General features: G+C 34.9%; 2 protein-coding genes and 1 long non-coding RNA gene across 3 annotated transcripts; 2 read left to right on the forward strand and 1 right to left on the reverse strand.

The window, feature by feature from the left end:
- The first annotated feature begins 602 nt into the window (after window positions 1-602).
- On the forward strand, window positions 603-2,501 carry LOC110912813. Its single transcript, XR_002578168.2, has 3 exons — window positions 603-956; window positions 1,143-1,178; window positions 1,957-2,501. It is a non-coding gene; the product is annotated as an uncharacterized LOC110912813 (long non-coding RNA).
- A 3,000-nt stretch (window positions 2,502-5,501) lies between these two features.
- LOC110912812 (SKP1-like protein 1B) lies at window positions 5,502-7,322 on the forward strand. The gene is made up of 2 exons (XM_022157629.2): window positions 5,502-5,878; window positions 7,002-7,322. Exons 1-2 carry the CDS (start codon window positions 5,582-5,584, stop codon window positions 7,173-7,175), a joined length of 471 nt encoding a protein of 156 aa, XP_022013321.1. The 5' UTR covers window positions 5,502-5,581; the 3' UTR covers window positions 7,176-7,322.
- A 1,911-nt stretch (window positions 7,323-9,233) lies between these two features.
- On the reverse strand, window positions 9,234-11,347 carry LOC110912814 (40S ribosomal protein S10-1). The gene is made up of 5 exons (XM_022157630.2): window positions 11,207-11,347; window positions 11,082-11,130; window positions 10,703-10,982; window positions 10,483-10,621; window positions 9,234-9,474 (listed from the first exon to the last, which is right to left on the reverse strand). Exons 1-5 carry the CDS (start codon window positions 11,207-11,209, stop codon window positions 9,394-9,396), a joined length of 552 nt encoding a protein of 183 aa, XP_022013322.1. The 5' UTR covers window positions 11,210-11,347; the 3' UTR covers window positions 9,234-9,393.
- Window positions 11,348-15,733: the final 4,386 nt, after the last annotated feature.

A 15,733-nucleotide genomic window follows, 5' to 3' on the forward strand; every position in this document is an offset into this window, starting at 1 on the left:
TGACATTTTTTCTTTTAATCTGTTTGAAATTAAGATCGGTTGTGACTCGACTTTATTTGGCATTTTTAGTTTTGTTTGTATTTGATATTGAAAACGGTAATGCGTCAAGTTTAATATTTGATTAGCTTTATCATGTTTTTTATTTCATTGTTTAGATTTATTTTAGATTATTCATGGTTGTTGTTAAATGAAATATGGTTAAGCTGATAATATAAATTTAGAAAAATAAAACTCACGATTGAAAAAAATAAAATAAAAAACAAATAAATGGTAAATATAATAAGAAGATAAAAAAAAATATCATAAAAGAACAAAAATGACTCACCGAAATGTTGAATTCTTCACGTGAGTAAATTTGCCATTTTTTCAAATTTTTTTTATCTAATAATAATGACTTAATAAGAAAGTAAATAAAAAATAAGAGAAAACACTATTTTGGTAAATAGTTTTGAAGGAACACTAAAATGGTAAATATTTTTTTCCCATAACACCACTTTGGAAAAAAAACTCTATTTAAAATCGCATAAGTTTTAAAAATAAATCTATTACTTATATTAAAACAAAACAATTTTGGCCACTTGGCATTTGCTTAAACCACTTATTGCCACCTGGCATCTTATCGCTCCTTCTTGAATCAATATGAGCGGCAAAACCACACACCTCCGCTCTTTTTCCTTCTCCGTTCCAAACCCTAAATGCCACACATTCTTTCTTCCTCTCCTCTTTACACTGTTGCTGCTTCTTCTACATTCCTTTTTTTCGCCAATGTCTTTCATCGGTCTCACACTCAGAATGAAATTCCTTCTCCTTCGATCTCCTTTCCTATTTCACTATAAACTAACCCTATAAATCTTTCAAGCAACACAACATTCTCCGCCTTCGATCTCTAATCACATCGATGGAAATTTTTATCCTCAGGTAACCTTACATGGCGAGTTGAATCAAGTAAGCAACAGGTATTCAAGAACCCTTGATATTTAGTACTCTAAATGTAACTTTCTTTTATTAGGGTTTTTTTTGTTTAAATCTCCAGGTATCAAAGAACCTTTGACCTCTCATCCAATTTCTCCTCTCACCCAATTTCTAAAGTCGATCTCTATATGTAACTTTCTTTGATTAGGGTTTTTTTCGTTTCCTTTCAGAAACCCTAAATTGGAACCAGGTGAACTCTCATCCAGGTATGCATCTTTGCTGATTTTAGGGGCTCTTTGTATGATAGGCTTTGTTCAACTGGTTATGTAATTCTTCGGAGATTTGACTGATTCTTACTAATTATCCTTGAAAAAAAAATATTAGATATTTATTATGTTTGCACATGTAAAAGATGGCATTTTAGCATTGTTCGTTGTGGATTTAGGTTAATTCACATGATTTAGGTTTATCTCCATTTCAAGTTGTAAAGTTATTTAGCAAATCAAATTGATCTTTCCCTTCAGGTAGTATTTTTCATTATAACATGGGACATATAATTTTCTCAACTTAGTTTATAACCATTCAGTTACCTCATATTACAGATTTTGGTTGTTAGGGTTTAAATATCTTTTCAACTTAGTATGATTTACAATCTATTTGCTAACAAATTAGGTGATATTTGGGATTCGCTGGAGTTTTCTACTTCTTCCAGTTTAATGTTTGTTGTTATAATTTTCATGGAATGGAATGGAATGGAATTAGGAAGTTTTGCAAGTATAATTGGATTTAAAAAGGAAATAATACATAAGAGATGATACTTGAGGTTTGGATCATGATTTTGAAGCCGTAAATTATGGTTATATTTCTGTTGAAAGATTAATCTTATAGGAAAACACACATGATTTCTTACTAACTGGTAAATTTTAAAAATTGTATTAACAAATTACTAGAGTTTGAGTTAAGGCATATAGATGCATTCGGTTCTACGGCTTATGAGAATCAGGAAAATACTGTTTTCTAATAATTTCTTTCTCTAATTTACAGGGGATGACGACTATCCTACAGGTGGATCACTATGCTCAAAAGGTTCGCCCCGTTTTCTTTCCATTTACTGTTCTCCTTGCAAACGTCAAAGAAGCAGTGATTCATGATTTCTATATCTTGAAGAAGAAAAGAGTCCATCTATTGAAGTCCTTCCCGATGAGATTCTTTATGAAATCTTTAGGCGTTTGCCCGGTGGTCAAGCTCGAAGTGCAGAGATGTGTGTCTCTAGCTGTTGACTCACTGTTCTGAGTAATGTTAGAAACAGAGATTGTTCATGAACCATCTAATGACTCTGAAATGGTTCAAGAAAATGATGCATTTCTTACTATATGCTTAGAAGGAAAGAAAGCAACAAATATCTATTTTTGACACGATAAGGGATAGATAAAGAATGATTGCGGTTCAAGCAGTGTCTTCCAAATGAGATGGCTCACTACGCTGCAGGCTGTTGGGATGCTGAAATCGAGTCTTCTTATGGAGGACTGGTTGGACCGAGTGTGTTGGGATTGCTGACATATCCACATATGACCTGCGTGCACCCACTGTAGGTGTTTTGTTCCTCGCATTCGCTTATTTTTATGTATTTGAATTTATTCATTTAGACATGTTTTTCGTTTATGTTAATACATTTGTTTTTTAGGACAAAAGTGGTGTAGCTCTTGTAGCCCAAGAGATATTTTGCAGAGTTAAAAGAAGTGGATGTAAATATTGTCCTTGTGATGTTTTTTTTTTCTTTTTTTTTTTTTTTAAATTGAGCAGTTGCTAATATTTAGTACTTTTATAGGAACTGGTTATTAAACATGTTAAGAAGGAACTTGGGCTTGCATTGAAGGGTAGTCAAAAGATGGTGGGGTTGAAGCACCGGAGGTATAAAGGAATTTATCTTTTAACTTTACTTCTATCAAAATTTTAAACTATAATTTTACAACTAAAACTAGAAATGTAAGGTATATAAAAGAATCAAGTCTAAACTATAATATTGAAACTCTTTTTTTTTATATCTGGTAAATTTTGGCATAAAATACTTTATTAGTTTTACTTATGTTATAAAAGTTTTCCAAAAACTAAACTATTCATTTAAAGAGGTTAAACAGTGAGCTTGCAAACCTGCGGGTCTGATCCAAACTGAGCTGAACCCATTTAAATTAAACTAACAAATGGGCTTTTTTTGTTGGAATGCATATCAGTATATCACCTTTAAAAGCTATCCTACATTAACTGATGGCTGCATTTTATAATCCTGTATGGTGTTTTCGTGGATCAATGTAGGTTGATTGGCTTAACAAGTTCATCGAGTACATGTGGCCTTGACAAGGTATATTAGTAAGTAGTAACGCTAATTATGATCGTTTTTGCTGTTTCTTTAGTAACCCGTTTGTATTCGTAGGCAATATGCAAGACTGCAAAGGAGATTGCAAAGCCCATTATTGCTGAACAAATTCCAAAGTTCAAAATTGATTCGGTTCAGTTTGAGCATCTTACCTTATGGTTGTTGCCTCCTACTTTTCAAGGTAATCTTTGATATTTTTCTTAAAATATCAAAGTATTGACTGTTATTCTTAAATCAAATAAACATGTTTTCCAAAATATTTGCTGTTATTCATTTTTGTTACGCATTTGGTCCTGTGAAGATTCTGAGTTTCTGACTACAGGTTACATGGTTAAGAACTAAAAACCAGAACAGCTGGCCCAACCATAACCTGTTCATACGGTCTATGTGTTGGTATTAAGACTGGTCTGGTTGGTCCAACAAAATAAAACTGGTCTAAACCAAGTGCTTGAGGCATAGCAAGGAACCGAAACAAATCAGTCGACCACAAGTGCCTTTCTCATGCAGATCCAACAAGTACATTTCTGGCTCACTAATGAAAAAGGGGACAAAGGATTATGGCAGTGTCGTGGAGTGTGTCACAGTGGATGGTGATATGGTGTGGATGGCGATTAGTGATTGGGTTATTTCTTGCTTAACTGTTACTGATGAGATCGCTGGTTCGATTCTGACCGGTGATATCGGTCCATTTCATGTCAGTTAGGTTCAAATTTGCTGCCCGTTTTAATTTTGTGCAGGTTAGTAATTATGTCTCCTGATGTGTTAAGTTTTTTTAACTCTAATTTATACTCTTTAGACGTGTAACTTGTAACCTGAATTCTGTTATCTTTAGTTTTGTTTCCGTGGTTACACCGTTACCGTTAAAAAAGATATATGGTTCTGGTTTAATTTTTTACATTTTTGCTATGATTTCATCTGCAATAGATAGTGGTTCTGATGTCATAGCAACTTTAAGGCCTATAAAGGAGTTATTTTTAATTATATAGGTTCAAGTTCTGAACATTGTGCAACATGATCTTGTGCATATATGAATTGGAGAAGATGTATGACATATGCAGTTTCAGTACATTGGTTGCAGTTTCAATCCGAATTGGCCCATTTTCACATAATAGCCACATAGGTAAATAAAATAGCCATGGGTATGGAATTTTATAATCACGGCCAATAAGCATGGATTGGGTGTCAAAAAGTATTGACCCGTACTCAACCAGAACCAACCCGGGCCCGTTTCAACACGAAAAATTGCCCCTTGATGTATAATCTTCTTTAAAAAAAAAACATTTTTAACCAACCCGCCCCAAAACCCGTTTTGGCCCGAACCCGTTTCGACCTGACCAAAACAACCTGTTTTTTTAATTTAGCCGTTTTGACCCATGACCCGACCCGTTTGCCAAGTCTACTACAACCTTTTTTTTAATTAGCAATTTTTTTAATTGAGCCGTTTTGAAAACTTGAGGAGTCATGTACATTAATTTTACCTAAAAGTATACACCTTACATGTACATTTAAGGTTCATGGTGGCATGATGGATAATAGAAGCATTTTTAGCTTTGTTCATCATGTTGGTTATCATTATAGGGAACATAAACTTTTGGCATCAATTAACAAAAGAGATTTTCTCGGTACATATCACAAAAATAATTGATACGTATTTTTTATGCTGCCGCATCGCTATCCGCGGCAACGTGCGGGCATTCCCACTATTATTTATACACTTTGTGATAATGTAGATTAAATTTTCCGACCCGCGAAGTTCGCGGGTGATAACCTATGTCCTTATATATGCACCTTGCAGGATTTAAATCATCTCCACGTTTAGATAGAAGATTCGTACTTTACCACCACACCAAGGGACAAGGTAGTTGGTAGCTTACGGGTGCTGTATCTTTTTGTTGGACAATCACCCAACAGAAGCAGGTAGATTTCGTAGGGAATCCAAACCGAGGTCCTAAACAATGCCTTTGTCTCATTGTAGTTTACTAATTTATTATTACTTCAACGGTTATTTAATTCAAACGATTACTTCAATAAATTAAACTTATTCATTTGTGTTTTAGTTCACCCGCGAACCTCGCGGGTTCTTAAACTAGTTATTAAAATATGTTAAAAACTTTCGCAACAAGTCAGGGATAATTAATATTAATAATAATAATAATTTAATATTATTAAATAACACAACATTAATCACCTCCTCTTGTAACCCTATATATAAAACGAGGTGCACCAGCAGCAGCACCCCTTTATCGTTCACTTCACCTCCAAATTCCTACCTAATTTTCGGCCGATCAACCCACCATGTCGTCGGAAAAGACCATCATGTTGAAGAGCTCCGACGGAGAAACGTTCGAGATAGAAGAGGTGGTGGCGTTGGAATCGCAAACGATCAAACACATGATCGAAGATGACTGTGCGAACACCACCATCCCTTTACCTAATGTCACCGGTAAGATCATGTCCATGGTTGTTGAGTACTGTAAGAAGCATGTCCAGTCGACGAATACCAAGGGGAAGACTGTTGTTGATGACGATCTCAAAGCCTTTGATTCTGAGTTTGTCAATGTCGATCAAGACACTCTCTTTGATCTAATTCTGGTGAGTGTCTTGTTTTTCCATTTGGGTTTCTTGATTATTAGTTTGTGATACCGTATCTAGGCTCAGAAACGGTTTAACCGGTTTTTAAAACATTGCCTAGGGTTTTGGGCAATGTTTTAAAATCTAGGTGTATCGGATTTGGCTCAGAACCGGTTAAATTAAATGTATCGGGTTGTTGACCGGATGTACCAGGTGGTTCAACCGACCGGTTTGAACAGGTTTTTAAAACATTGGTTTTGGGTTCGGCTTGGCTTGGCTTGGCTCGGTTCAGATTCAAAACCGAGCTGAAATCTAAGCTTAAGCTCGGCTTGGTTAAGCTAGGATATTTGATACATCTTTTTCAAAACTAATTAGTTCAGCATAATACATTACAAGCCAAAATAAAATTTAACGAAATACAAAATAAGTGTCAAATTTTAATGAAATACAATAAAAGTTCATTAGCATCCTAATCAACTCCAATTTTGATACAAAATAGTATATTTATATAAAAATAAAAAAATATCAAAAGTGGAATAATCCGAACCAAGCTAACGAGTGAGCCAATCCAGCTCGTTACGAGCTGAGCTAATCCAGCTCGTTACGAGCTGAGCTAGTCTCACTTTCTAACTATCAGTTTCAAACAAGCCATACTGAGCAAACTTTTTCTAAGCTAAATCCGAACAAGCTCCGAGACACGAGCTTTTTGGACAGCCCTATTTTGGGGTAATCAAGATTCATAGAATTACAAATTTTGAGATTGATGATTGATGATAACCATGGTTGTTAAGGATATTGTGTAAGCGGGTGTTTGGATATGCAGTTTTTTAGAGGTTATATTTTTATTCACTTATTATTATTATTATTTTTTTTATTTTGGATAAAGGGCATCCCCGGCAAAAGTATATTAGAAACCAATAAAACAATTTACACCGTTAAGGGAAATACCATGAAATGCACCTTCGTCGGCCTTAAGAGTGGCCCAACAAGAGAAGCCCCAACCCCACACAATGTAACCCAAAAAGTTAATTCACTTTTGAGTATGATGATTTATTATTATTGTTTGATATATCTTTAAAACACGTCCCATTTGGTCTTCTTTTGATATGCTAATGTTTTGTTTGTGTGTTTTTTTTTTAATCAGGCTGCAAACTATCTCAACATCAAAAGCTTACTCGATCTGACATGTAAAACGGTTGCTGACATGGTCAAGGGCAAGACTACCAAAGAGATTCGCAAGATGTTCAACATCAAGAATGACTTCACCCCCGAGGAAGAAGAACAAGTCCGCCATGAGAATGAATGGGCATTTGATTAGAGATTCCTCACACCGAAATTGTCAATATCAAGTTATTATTATGTTAGGATGCTTTTGTTATTTTCGTAGCGATTAGTAAGTAAAACCAATGTTTTATGAATATTCTCTCAGGTAATATTACGAGTAAGTAACAATTAGTAAGTAAAACCAATGTCGTTTTAACTGTATTCAAAATTGGAAAATGACTCGAGAAATTTTTATTTGAATTATTTTCAACCGGTAAATGCTCCAATGATTCGTCTGCCTCGCCAGTGGCGGACCCAGGATTTTTGGACAATGGGGTCCAAAAAAAATAAAACACAAAAAAACGGAGAAATAGGTATCGAACCCATGACCTTTTATGTGCAAACAAGGGGGGTTTTACCACTGCACTAGGTTGACTTTCATTGTTATGGGGTCCAACTAAATTATTTTATGGGGTCCATAGACAATTTTATATACCGTTTCTACTACTTTAAAAAAAAAGATTGGGGTCCGGGGACCCCGTTCCTCGTAACGTAGGTCCGCCCCTGTGCCTCGCCACAGAGTTTTACACTTAAGGACCCAAAGTGAACATTCCTCTTTGCAAGTTCGGTCATGATCGAAAGGCGACCCAACGAGACCCTCCAAAGTAAGAAGTTAACCTTAATGGTGACTAAATTGTTCCATGCAACCACGTGCCCATCGTTCATCGAACCTCTCTGTTCCAGCTCCTTTTTCATACTTTTAGCTGTGAAAATGCCATCCTCTAGACTCCACAACACCCAATCCGTTCCAGCCCTCGCCTTGCATCTAAAAGTTCCAGCTATGTTTTGTACCTCACCCACGTCCACACCAACCCCACACTACTCTTTTCGAGATTAACCCGGAGGCCGGAAGCTAGGTAAAAGCATCGAAGAATTCGATTTAAACTCTGCGTGTTCAACGAAGGCCACTCCCTCAAAAAGACTAGGGCTGGCAATTTTACACGAATACACGACACGAACCTACACGAAGTTAACAGGTATCGTGTATGACCTTAACAGGTATAGTGTACCAAACAGGTAGACACGAGATTACCTGTTAATTTTCGTGTATTAACAGGTTAAATACCTGTTTACCTGTTAATACCCGTTAGTACACGATAAGAAATTAAATTAAATAAAACTCATCAGCCATGTGCGTGTGGGTTCCTTAATTCCTTTCTATTTCATTCCTCATTCAATTAAAAAAATAAATAAAACCCTAAACTCCCTCTGTAACTCTCAGATAGCATGTCGTGTTCGTGTTAACAGGTATTAACAGGTAATTTTCGTGTATAACAGTCGAATAGACGTGTTAACAGGTATTAACAGGTAATTTTCGTGTAATCGTGTCGTGTTCGTGTTCGTGTTTGAAAAAAAGGACACGATAAGTTATCGTGTCGTGTTCGTGTATGTGATTTCGTGTATCGTGTCTTATCGTGTCGTGTCTTATCGTGTACCGGTATACACGATATGCCAACCCTAAAAAAGACCACATCATCCGCGCATAAAAAATGTGACAATAACGGACCATTATTCTAACACTGAATTCACACGCCTTTTCCACAACTTAGGGTAAAGCCTCCATAACTATTAAGAACAAAAACAGAGACACGGGGTCACCTTGTCTCAAACCCCAGAAACACTTGAACTCTTGCGTTGGCGCTCCATTAACCAAAACCGATGTTTTTGCCAATGTCACCACAGCCCTGATCTACTCTCTATAAACATGGGAACCCCATTTGTTCCATTACCGACTCAAGAAACTCCCAACTTAAAGAATCGTAAGCTTTTCCAATATCCACCTTAAATATCACGCCTTGCTTCTTACAACTCTTTTCATCTAAGCGATTACTTCATTTAGAACAAACGGCCCATTTAGGATAACTCCTATTTGCCAAAAAGGCCGTTTGCTCCTTTACGAATTAACAATCGGATCCGTTTTAAAAAAAAAAAAAAAAAAAATTAACCGTGTTAAAAATTGGAAAAAGAAAATTTTCATTTGAATTATTTTCATCAAAGCAAATAATACACTAACAAAATGTGTATGCTTAAATCAAAATACGAAAACACCAAAAACACATAATTCAAATGACGAATAATATGATGATGAACAAGAAAGAACAGCATCCTTGATTTAACAAAATTACTGGATAACACAACTCAAGTACTATAACAGTAGCATTAAGCTAATAATCCTGACAATCTCAAACTCAACCGGCAAAAACTACTAATGTTTAAGAGAAGCTTGAGCTTGGTGGTGCGCCACCACCGAAACCACCACCTCCACGGCCAAAGCTGGGCCTTCCGCCAGCACCCTGCAGCAATAACCCATTTGAAAAACAATCAACAAAATTATACAGCAGATCAACTACCAGCTTTTGCTAGTGGTTCACATGAACCATAGTTGTTAAAAGCCACCGCCTCTTACACCTAGGCCCATTTTTTTAGGCGAGGCGAGGCAGTTGCGCTTTAAGTCTAGGAAATTGTGCTTTTATTCTCTAAGTCATTGTTCAGGCACATATTCTGGCTAGATTTCTAAAATCCAGAGAGTTCCAAGCTAAATTCTCTAAATTTTGAAAAGATTCTAGCCAGATTTCTACTTTTATCTAAGGAAAACTACTTTTCTGCACTAATATTTTAGAACTTTTTGTACTAAATAGATGATATAAAGTGTTATATAATAGATTTTATTTATTTTATTTGAAGAGTAGTATTCCTTTTCTAATACACTATATTTTTAATTATTTTCCATTATACACTTATTCTTCTCAGGCCCTCACATTTTTGCATTTTGCGCCTAGGCCCCATATGCGAGGCCTATGCGCCTTTAATAACTATGACACGAACAAACAAAGAGAAGAGCCCAACTAGTGCACGTATCGACCAACAGGCACACATACAGTCTACAACTAAAATGTAGATAGCATAAAATCATTCTTTAATCAAGGGTAGCTTTCGAGTTAACAATTAACATCGACATTCAACAACTGGAAGCCTTAAGCAACCAACTGTATCAATATATTACAACATTAATTTTTTTGAACTTTCGAGTTAACAACCAACTATAACAATATTTCCGAAATTTGGTTGTGAATGGCATGAAGCCGTCCATCCGCATACAAAACCAAACTTTGAAAGTAGTCATATGAGTGCATTAATCCTTAAAATGCTGAACATTGATGTTAACTCAAAAGATCAACGTCACGTTCCATTTCTCAATAAGCTAAATTATAATTAAAACAAATTTTGAGTAATAGACCGAAAGCAATCAATCAAACACATAATTATAAACCAAAAACAAACAGACAGTTGCAAGACATTACCCTGTTGAAAGCAGGCTGGTAGTCAGCTGGAGCTCCACCCTTCTCACCACCAAACTCCCCGGGAGGCCCTCTCGGACCGCCACGATACCCATCGCGATCACCAAACCTCGGTCTATCCCCTTCAAACCTAGGCGGCCCACTACACACCAAACCAAACCAAACATTAACAAACAATTATCAATCAGAACCAAATCAAAATCAAAATCCACTACATCATTACCGAGGGCGGTCACCGGGCGGTCCACCCATGGGACGACCAAGCGGCTTAGCAGATTTTTTCAAAGTAGCAGGAACAATATCCGATGGAAGATTCAAATAAGTTCTAAGAAACTCAATCCCATCATTGGTCAAATACCAATAGTAATGCATCCAAGCAAAAGTCTCCTTCACATACTCTTTCGATTTGAAGCTCTGCATGAGCTTAATCACCTGCAAGTTCGGTACATCGATTTCCGGGTGCTTCGCAAGGTTGTAGTCCTTTTTGGCGAAACAAACACCCTCTGTAACAAAATTCACACATATTTAACGATTAATTACAGTAATAAGTAACAAATTGATGGAAATAAGTGTTGAATAGATGAATACAGAGAGAATGATACCTTGAAAGAGGTATTTGGAAATGGCCTTACGGTTCTTGTCCGGAATAATCTGAAAAATCACGAAATTGAGAGATTTGGATAATTTAATTGTTGTTATAATAATGAACAGAGATAACGTGACATACCATGATTGCTGCTTGAAATTAGGGTTAGCAGCAGCAGCAGCAGCAGCAGCAGCAGCAGGAAGAAGAAGAAGACGATGATGAAACCCTAGGGCTGGTGGCCTTTGATTAATATAGACTGGTCTTGTAGATGGGCCGTTGAAGCCCATTAGCTTGTTTCGGGCTTCTTTTTTTTTTTTTTTACTTCTATATTTTATTAGATTAGATGTGCACAAACCAAGTTTTCTTAATTTTTTTTAGAGTTAATTACACAAATAGGTCCTCTGGTTTATACCTAATTTCGGCTTTAGGTACTAACTTTTTATTTTAACAGATTTAGGTTCTATGATTTCAATTTTGTAACACCTTTGGGTACTAACACCAAAATTAGTTAATTAATGACTAAAATACCCTTGCATTTTTTAAGTTTATCAATGTAACACATTTGGGTACTAACACCTAATTTTATTTAAGTTTAAATCAATTTTACAAAATCTATTTATTTTTTTATTTTCATCTTTTTATTATATCTCTTAATTAACATAAAGTCTATTTTTTTCATATTTTTATTAAATTTCTTATTTAACATAAAATCTACTTGTTACACCAGTATTTTTTTTAAATAGATTTTTTAAATAAAATCTAGTAGCTATATAGTTTTATGTAAATTTAATTTCTTACTAGTTTTAAATAATGTAAACCTTACTCGTTTTGAATTTTGGATATATATCATTGATAATAATAATAATAATAATAATAAATAGAGTTAATTACATAGTTAGTCCCTGTGGTTTGCACAAAATAACATACTTAGGTACTAATAGTTTAAAATCACCTTCTAGGGTATTAACTTTTCATTTTGTAACGTTTGGAGGTATTAACTTCTTGGGTATTAACAGAGTTAGTCCCTGTGGTTTGCAAAAAATAACATATTTAGGTACTAATAGAATGTGATTTTAAGCCTAAAAATAACGTTAATACCTTCAAACGTTACAAAATGAAAAGTTAATACCCTAGAATGTGATTCTAAACTATTAGTACCTAAGTATGTTACCTTGTGCAAACCACAGGGACTAACTATGTAATTAACTCTAATAAATATCTTTCATGTAAAAAAATTAAGCCATTTTTAACTCGTTTTTTGTTTATTTACATTTTACTATTTTAGAAAGATATTTAATTCACATAAAATCTACTAGTTGCACCAGTAAAATCTACTAGCTATATAGTTTATGTAAATTAAAAATCTATTTTACAAAAAAAAAAAAAAAAAAACCGAGTTAAAAAAGGTTTAATTTTTTTAGTTTTATCTAAAATACCTAGCTATATAGTTTTATCTAAAATACCTAGCTATATAGTTTTATGTAAATTAAATATCTTTCTAAAATAGTAAAAATGTAAATGAACAAAAAAACGAATTAAAAAAGGCTTAAATTTTTTTACATGAAAGATATTTATTATTATCTATCATTTCAATCCAAAATTGAAAACGAAAATTTAATTTACATAAAACTATATAGGTAGTAGATTTTATTTAAAAAATCTATTTAAAAAAATACTGGTGTAACAAGTAGATTTTATGTTAAATAAGAAATTTAATAAAAATATGAAAATAAAAAAAATAAATAGAGTTTATGTTAATTAAGAGATATAATAAAATAATGAAAATAAAAAATAAATAGATTTTGTAAAATTGATTTAAACTTAAATAAAATTAGGTGTTAGTACCCAAATGTGTTACATTGATAAACTTAAAAAAATGCAAGGGTATTTTAGTCATTAATTAACTAATTTTGGTGTTAGTACCCAAAGGTGTTACAAAATTGAAACCATAGAACCTAAATCTGATAAAATAAAAAGTTAGTACCCAAAGGCGAAATTATGTATAAACCACAGGACCCGTTTGTGTAATTAACTCTTTTTTTTACTTATATATTTTAGATTAGATTAGATGTGCACAAACCGGGTTTTTTAATACCCGGGTTCGGGTATATATTCGGGTACGGGTATGATTGGGTTTTGACTTTTCAGGTATTGGTCATACCCGGGTCGGGTTCGGGTATTGGCTAGAAAATCTATACCCTGTGTACTCGGGTTCGGGTAGGGTTTGGGTTCGGTTTTCAATACCCGAGTATTAGAATACTCTATTTTCGGGTCCGGGTAGGGTTCGGGTATGGTTCGGGTATTGGTCGGGTATAGATCGGGTTTTTTGATTCATTTATTTGACATAAAACATAGAAATATAATGGAAACCTTTATTTATACATATTATATGCCTTGACATATGCCCAAAAAAACCTCACGCAAGCTCTAAACGTTCAAAAATAGTTGTTGTACACAACGGGTCCGGGTATTACGAAAACCCGGGTTCGGGTATTATGAAAACCCGGTTACAGGTTTTACGAAAACCCGGGTACGAGTTTTATGGAAACCTGGGTACACTGAAAACCCAGGTACAGACCAGGTATGAAATTAATTTGAATATACTATGTCCATAATCACTTTGAGGTAATGTTTTGAGAGATCTGACCACATTTGTGCATGTTTTATTACAGATCTTACATTACATATGATTAGGACTCTTTTGACACCTTATTTTCTCAATGTGTTTTGGACAAGGTTGATTTGGTCATTTTTGAAGGTTCTCAACCTGCCTTTGAGCACATGAGAGATTTTGACTAAACATCACAAATATCAAAACAACAATTGAAATCAATTTTTGAAAAATATCGAACGAACCCATAATTTATCAGATATTTTACAGATCTGAAAACTATGAGTCACATGCGCATGATATCACTTGTTGTGTGAGATTTGTGTGTCATATGACATCTTGGTTGATATACAGAGTTTCTGAATAACCATTTTGATCATGATTCACTCGTTACTCTGTTTTTCAACTGAATACAACCATCCCTTAGTATCAATGAATTTTTGAGCTGAACTGTTATGTCAAATTGATTGTTAGATCAAATTTGACTGTCTGAGCTCTGATACCAATTGTTAGGATCCGAGGCTCTCATGATTGTGTTTGTTTGTATGAACTTGACATATCAATGAATGTAAAACAATGTAAAGTGCAGCGGAAATGGATACAAACTTTGTAAACACAATCAAAGGAGAATATAGTTTGATAAACAATTGTTTCACATTAAGTCAAATGATTACAATACAAAGCAAATGATTACAGCAAGCTTACAAACTAAACTCCCCCTCAGCCTGATACTCCAGAGTTGGTTGCACAAGATGAAAGGATTGAATTGAGGAGGAGAACTCACTCAAAACGAATCAAATATCACAGTACAGAGTGCTGTCATATTTATAAGCAAACCAAACTACTGATGTACCTCAGCTGACGTCACCATGATAGTGACATCTAACGACCTAACAAACTATAAACACTGACCTATACAAACTACTGATGTCTAAACAACTGATTGATAATACAATACAAAACAAGTCTAACACTGTTCACGTTCCACTGTTGTAGCCTAAGCACTGATTACTTGAACATCAGTGCTTTCTTCAAAAGGTGATCAGTCTTTGAATGAGCAGTGCTTGAATCTTCAGCAGTACTTATGAGACAGCAGTAGATAGAGCTCAGTGTTTGTCTTCAGCAGTCTTTAAGAGTATCATAAGTGTATGGTTCATCAGTTGTTGTAGTTGAGCAGCACTTAAGGTCCATCAGCTGTTAGAATACCACTGTCAAGGGGAGAGCAAAAAGTAAACTGCTGCTTATTGATAGTCCACTGCTGTGATCCGGTTTTGGCTTTACATTATCTGTTCCTCTGGTAGGGTTCAATCCCAACAATCTCCCACTGGAACAGATAATGCCAAAACCCTTCATTATTCAGGACCTTTATTACTTATCAAGAGTGCCTTAGCTTGTTCTTTGAATTCAGCTTCAAATTCCTTTGCACTCTGGTCATCCTCATCCCTACACAGTGAAAGTTCAAGGAGATCCTGCAAATCTTCAACACTAAGGCCTAGTGCTTCTTTCCTTGATATGTACTTCACTTTGCCATTGGCTCTGACCAGGGTCAATACGTGGGTCTTTTGATCAGACATCCACTTTAGTATTTTTAAGCCAAGTGGGTTTCTTGGGAGAGACTTATTTGCAGATGAGTTGAGGGATGATGGCCTTGAAAACACCTGCAGACTTTCAGACATTCTTTTGAAAGCTTCTTCAATGACTTTGTCTGCTGCAGCTATATCTTCTGCAGTTTCTTGTTCAATAAGTTCTTGTCTTTCAACTTCAGTCTTGTCTTTTGCAGTGTTTGGAGATGCAGGTTTGTTTAGTACCTTCTTAAAAAGGTTTTGAAGCTTTGATGAGCTGTCTTCATTCAGACCCATTTTTAAGATGGTGTCCTTGAGATACTCTGCTTCTTTTTCTATGACCTCTTCTTCAGTCAGCTGTTTGCCTTTAACTTGGTTTGACACAAGAGTAGGACTGTCTGCTGATTTTAACATTGTCTTGAGGTTTTCAATTTTCTGTTCAAGCTTCATCATCTGTTCTCTTTTCTTTGAAGCATCTGAAACAGTTTTCTTTCT

Source organism: Helianthus annuus, chromosome 15 (assembly GCF_002127325.2).
Source record: "Helianthus annuus cultivar XRQ/B chromosome 15, HanXRQr2.0-SUNRISE, whole genome shotgun sequence".
NCBI lineage: Eukaryota > Viridiplantae > Streptophyta > Magnoliopsida > Asterales > Asteraceae > Helianthus > Helianthus annuus.

What these genes read in the sequence shown, in the direction of transcription:
- LOC110912812 (XM_022157629.2), top strand. Translation starts at nt 5,582, where the DNA reads ATGTCGTCGGAAAAGACCATCATGTTGAAGAGCTCCGACGGAGAAACG. An exon ending in CTCTCTTTGATCTAATTCTG is followed by an intron (nt 5,879 to 7,001) that starts GTGAGTGTCTTG and finishes TTTTTTAATCAG; the next exon opens with GCTGCAAACTATCTCAACAT.
- LOC110912814 (XM_022157630.2), bottom strand. An exon ending in TTCCAAATACCTCTTTCAAG is followed by an intron (nt 10,983 to 11,081) that starts GTATCATTCTCT and finishes ATTTTGTTACAG; the next exon opens with AGGGTGTTTGTTTCGCCAAA. An exon ending in ACCAGCCTGCTTTCAACAGG is followed by an intron (nt 9,475 to 10,482) that starts GTAATGTCTTGC and finishes TTATTGCTGCAG; the next exon opens with GGTGCTGGCGGAAGGCCCAG.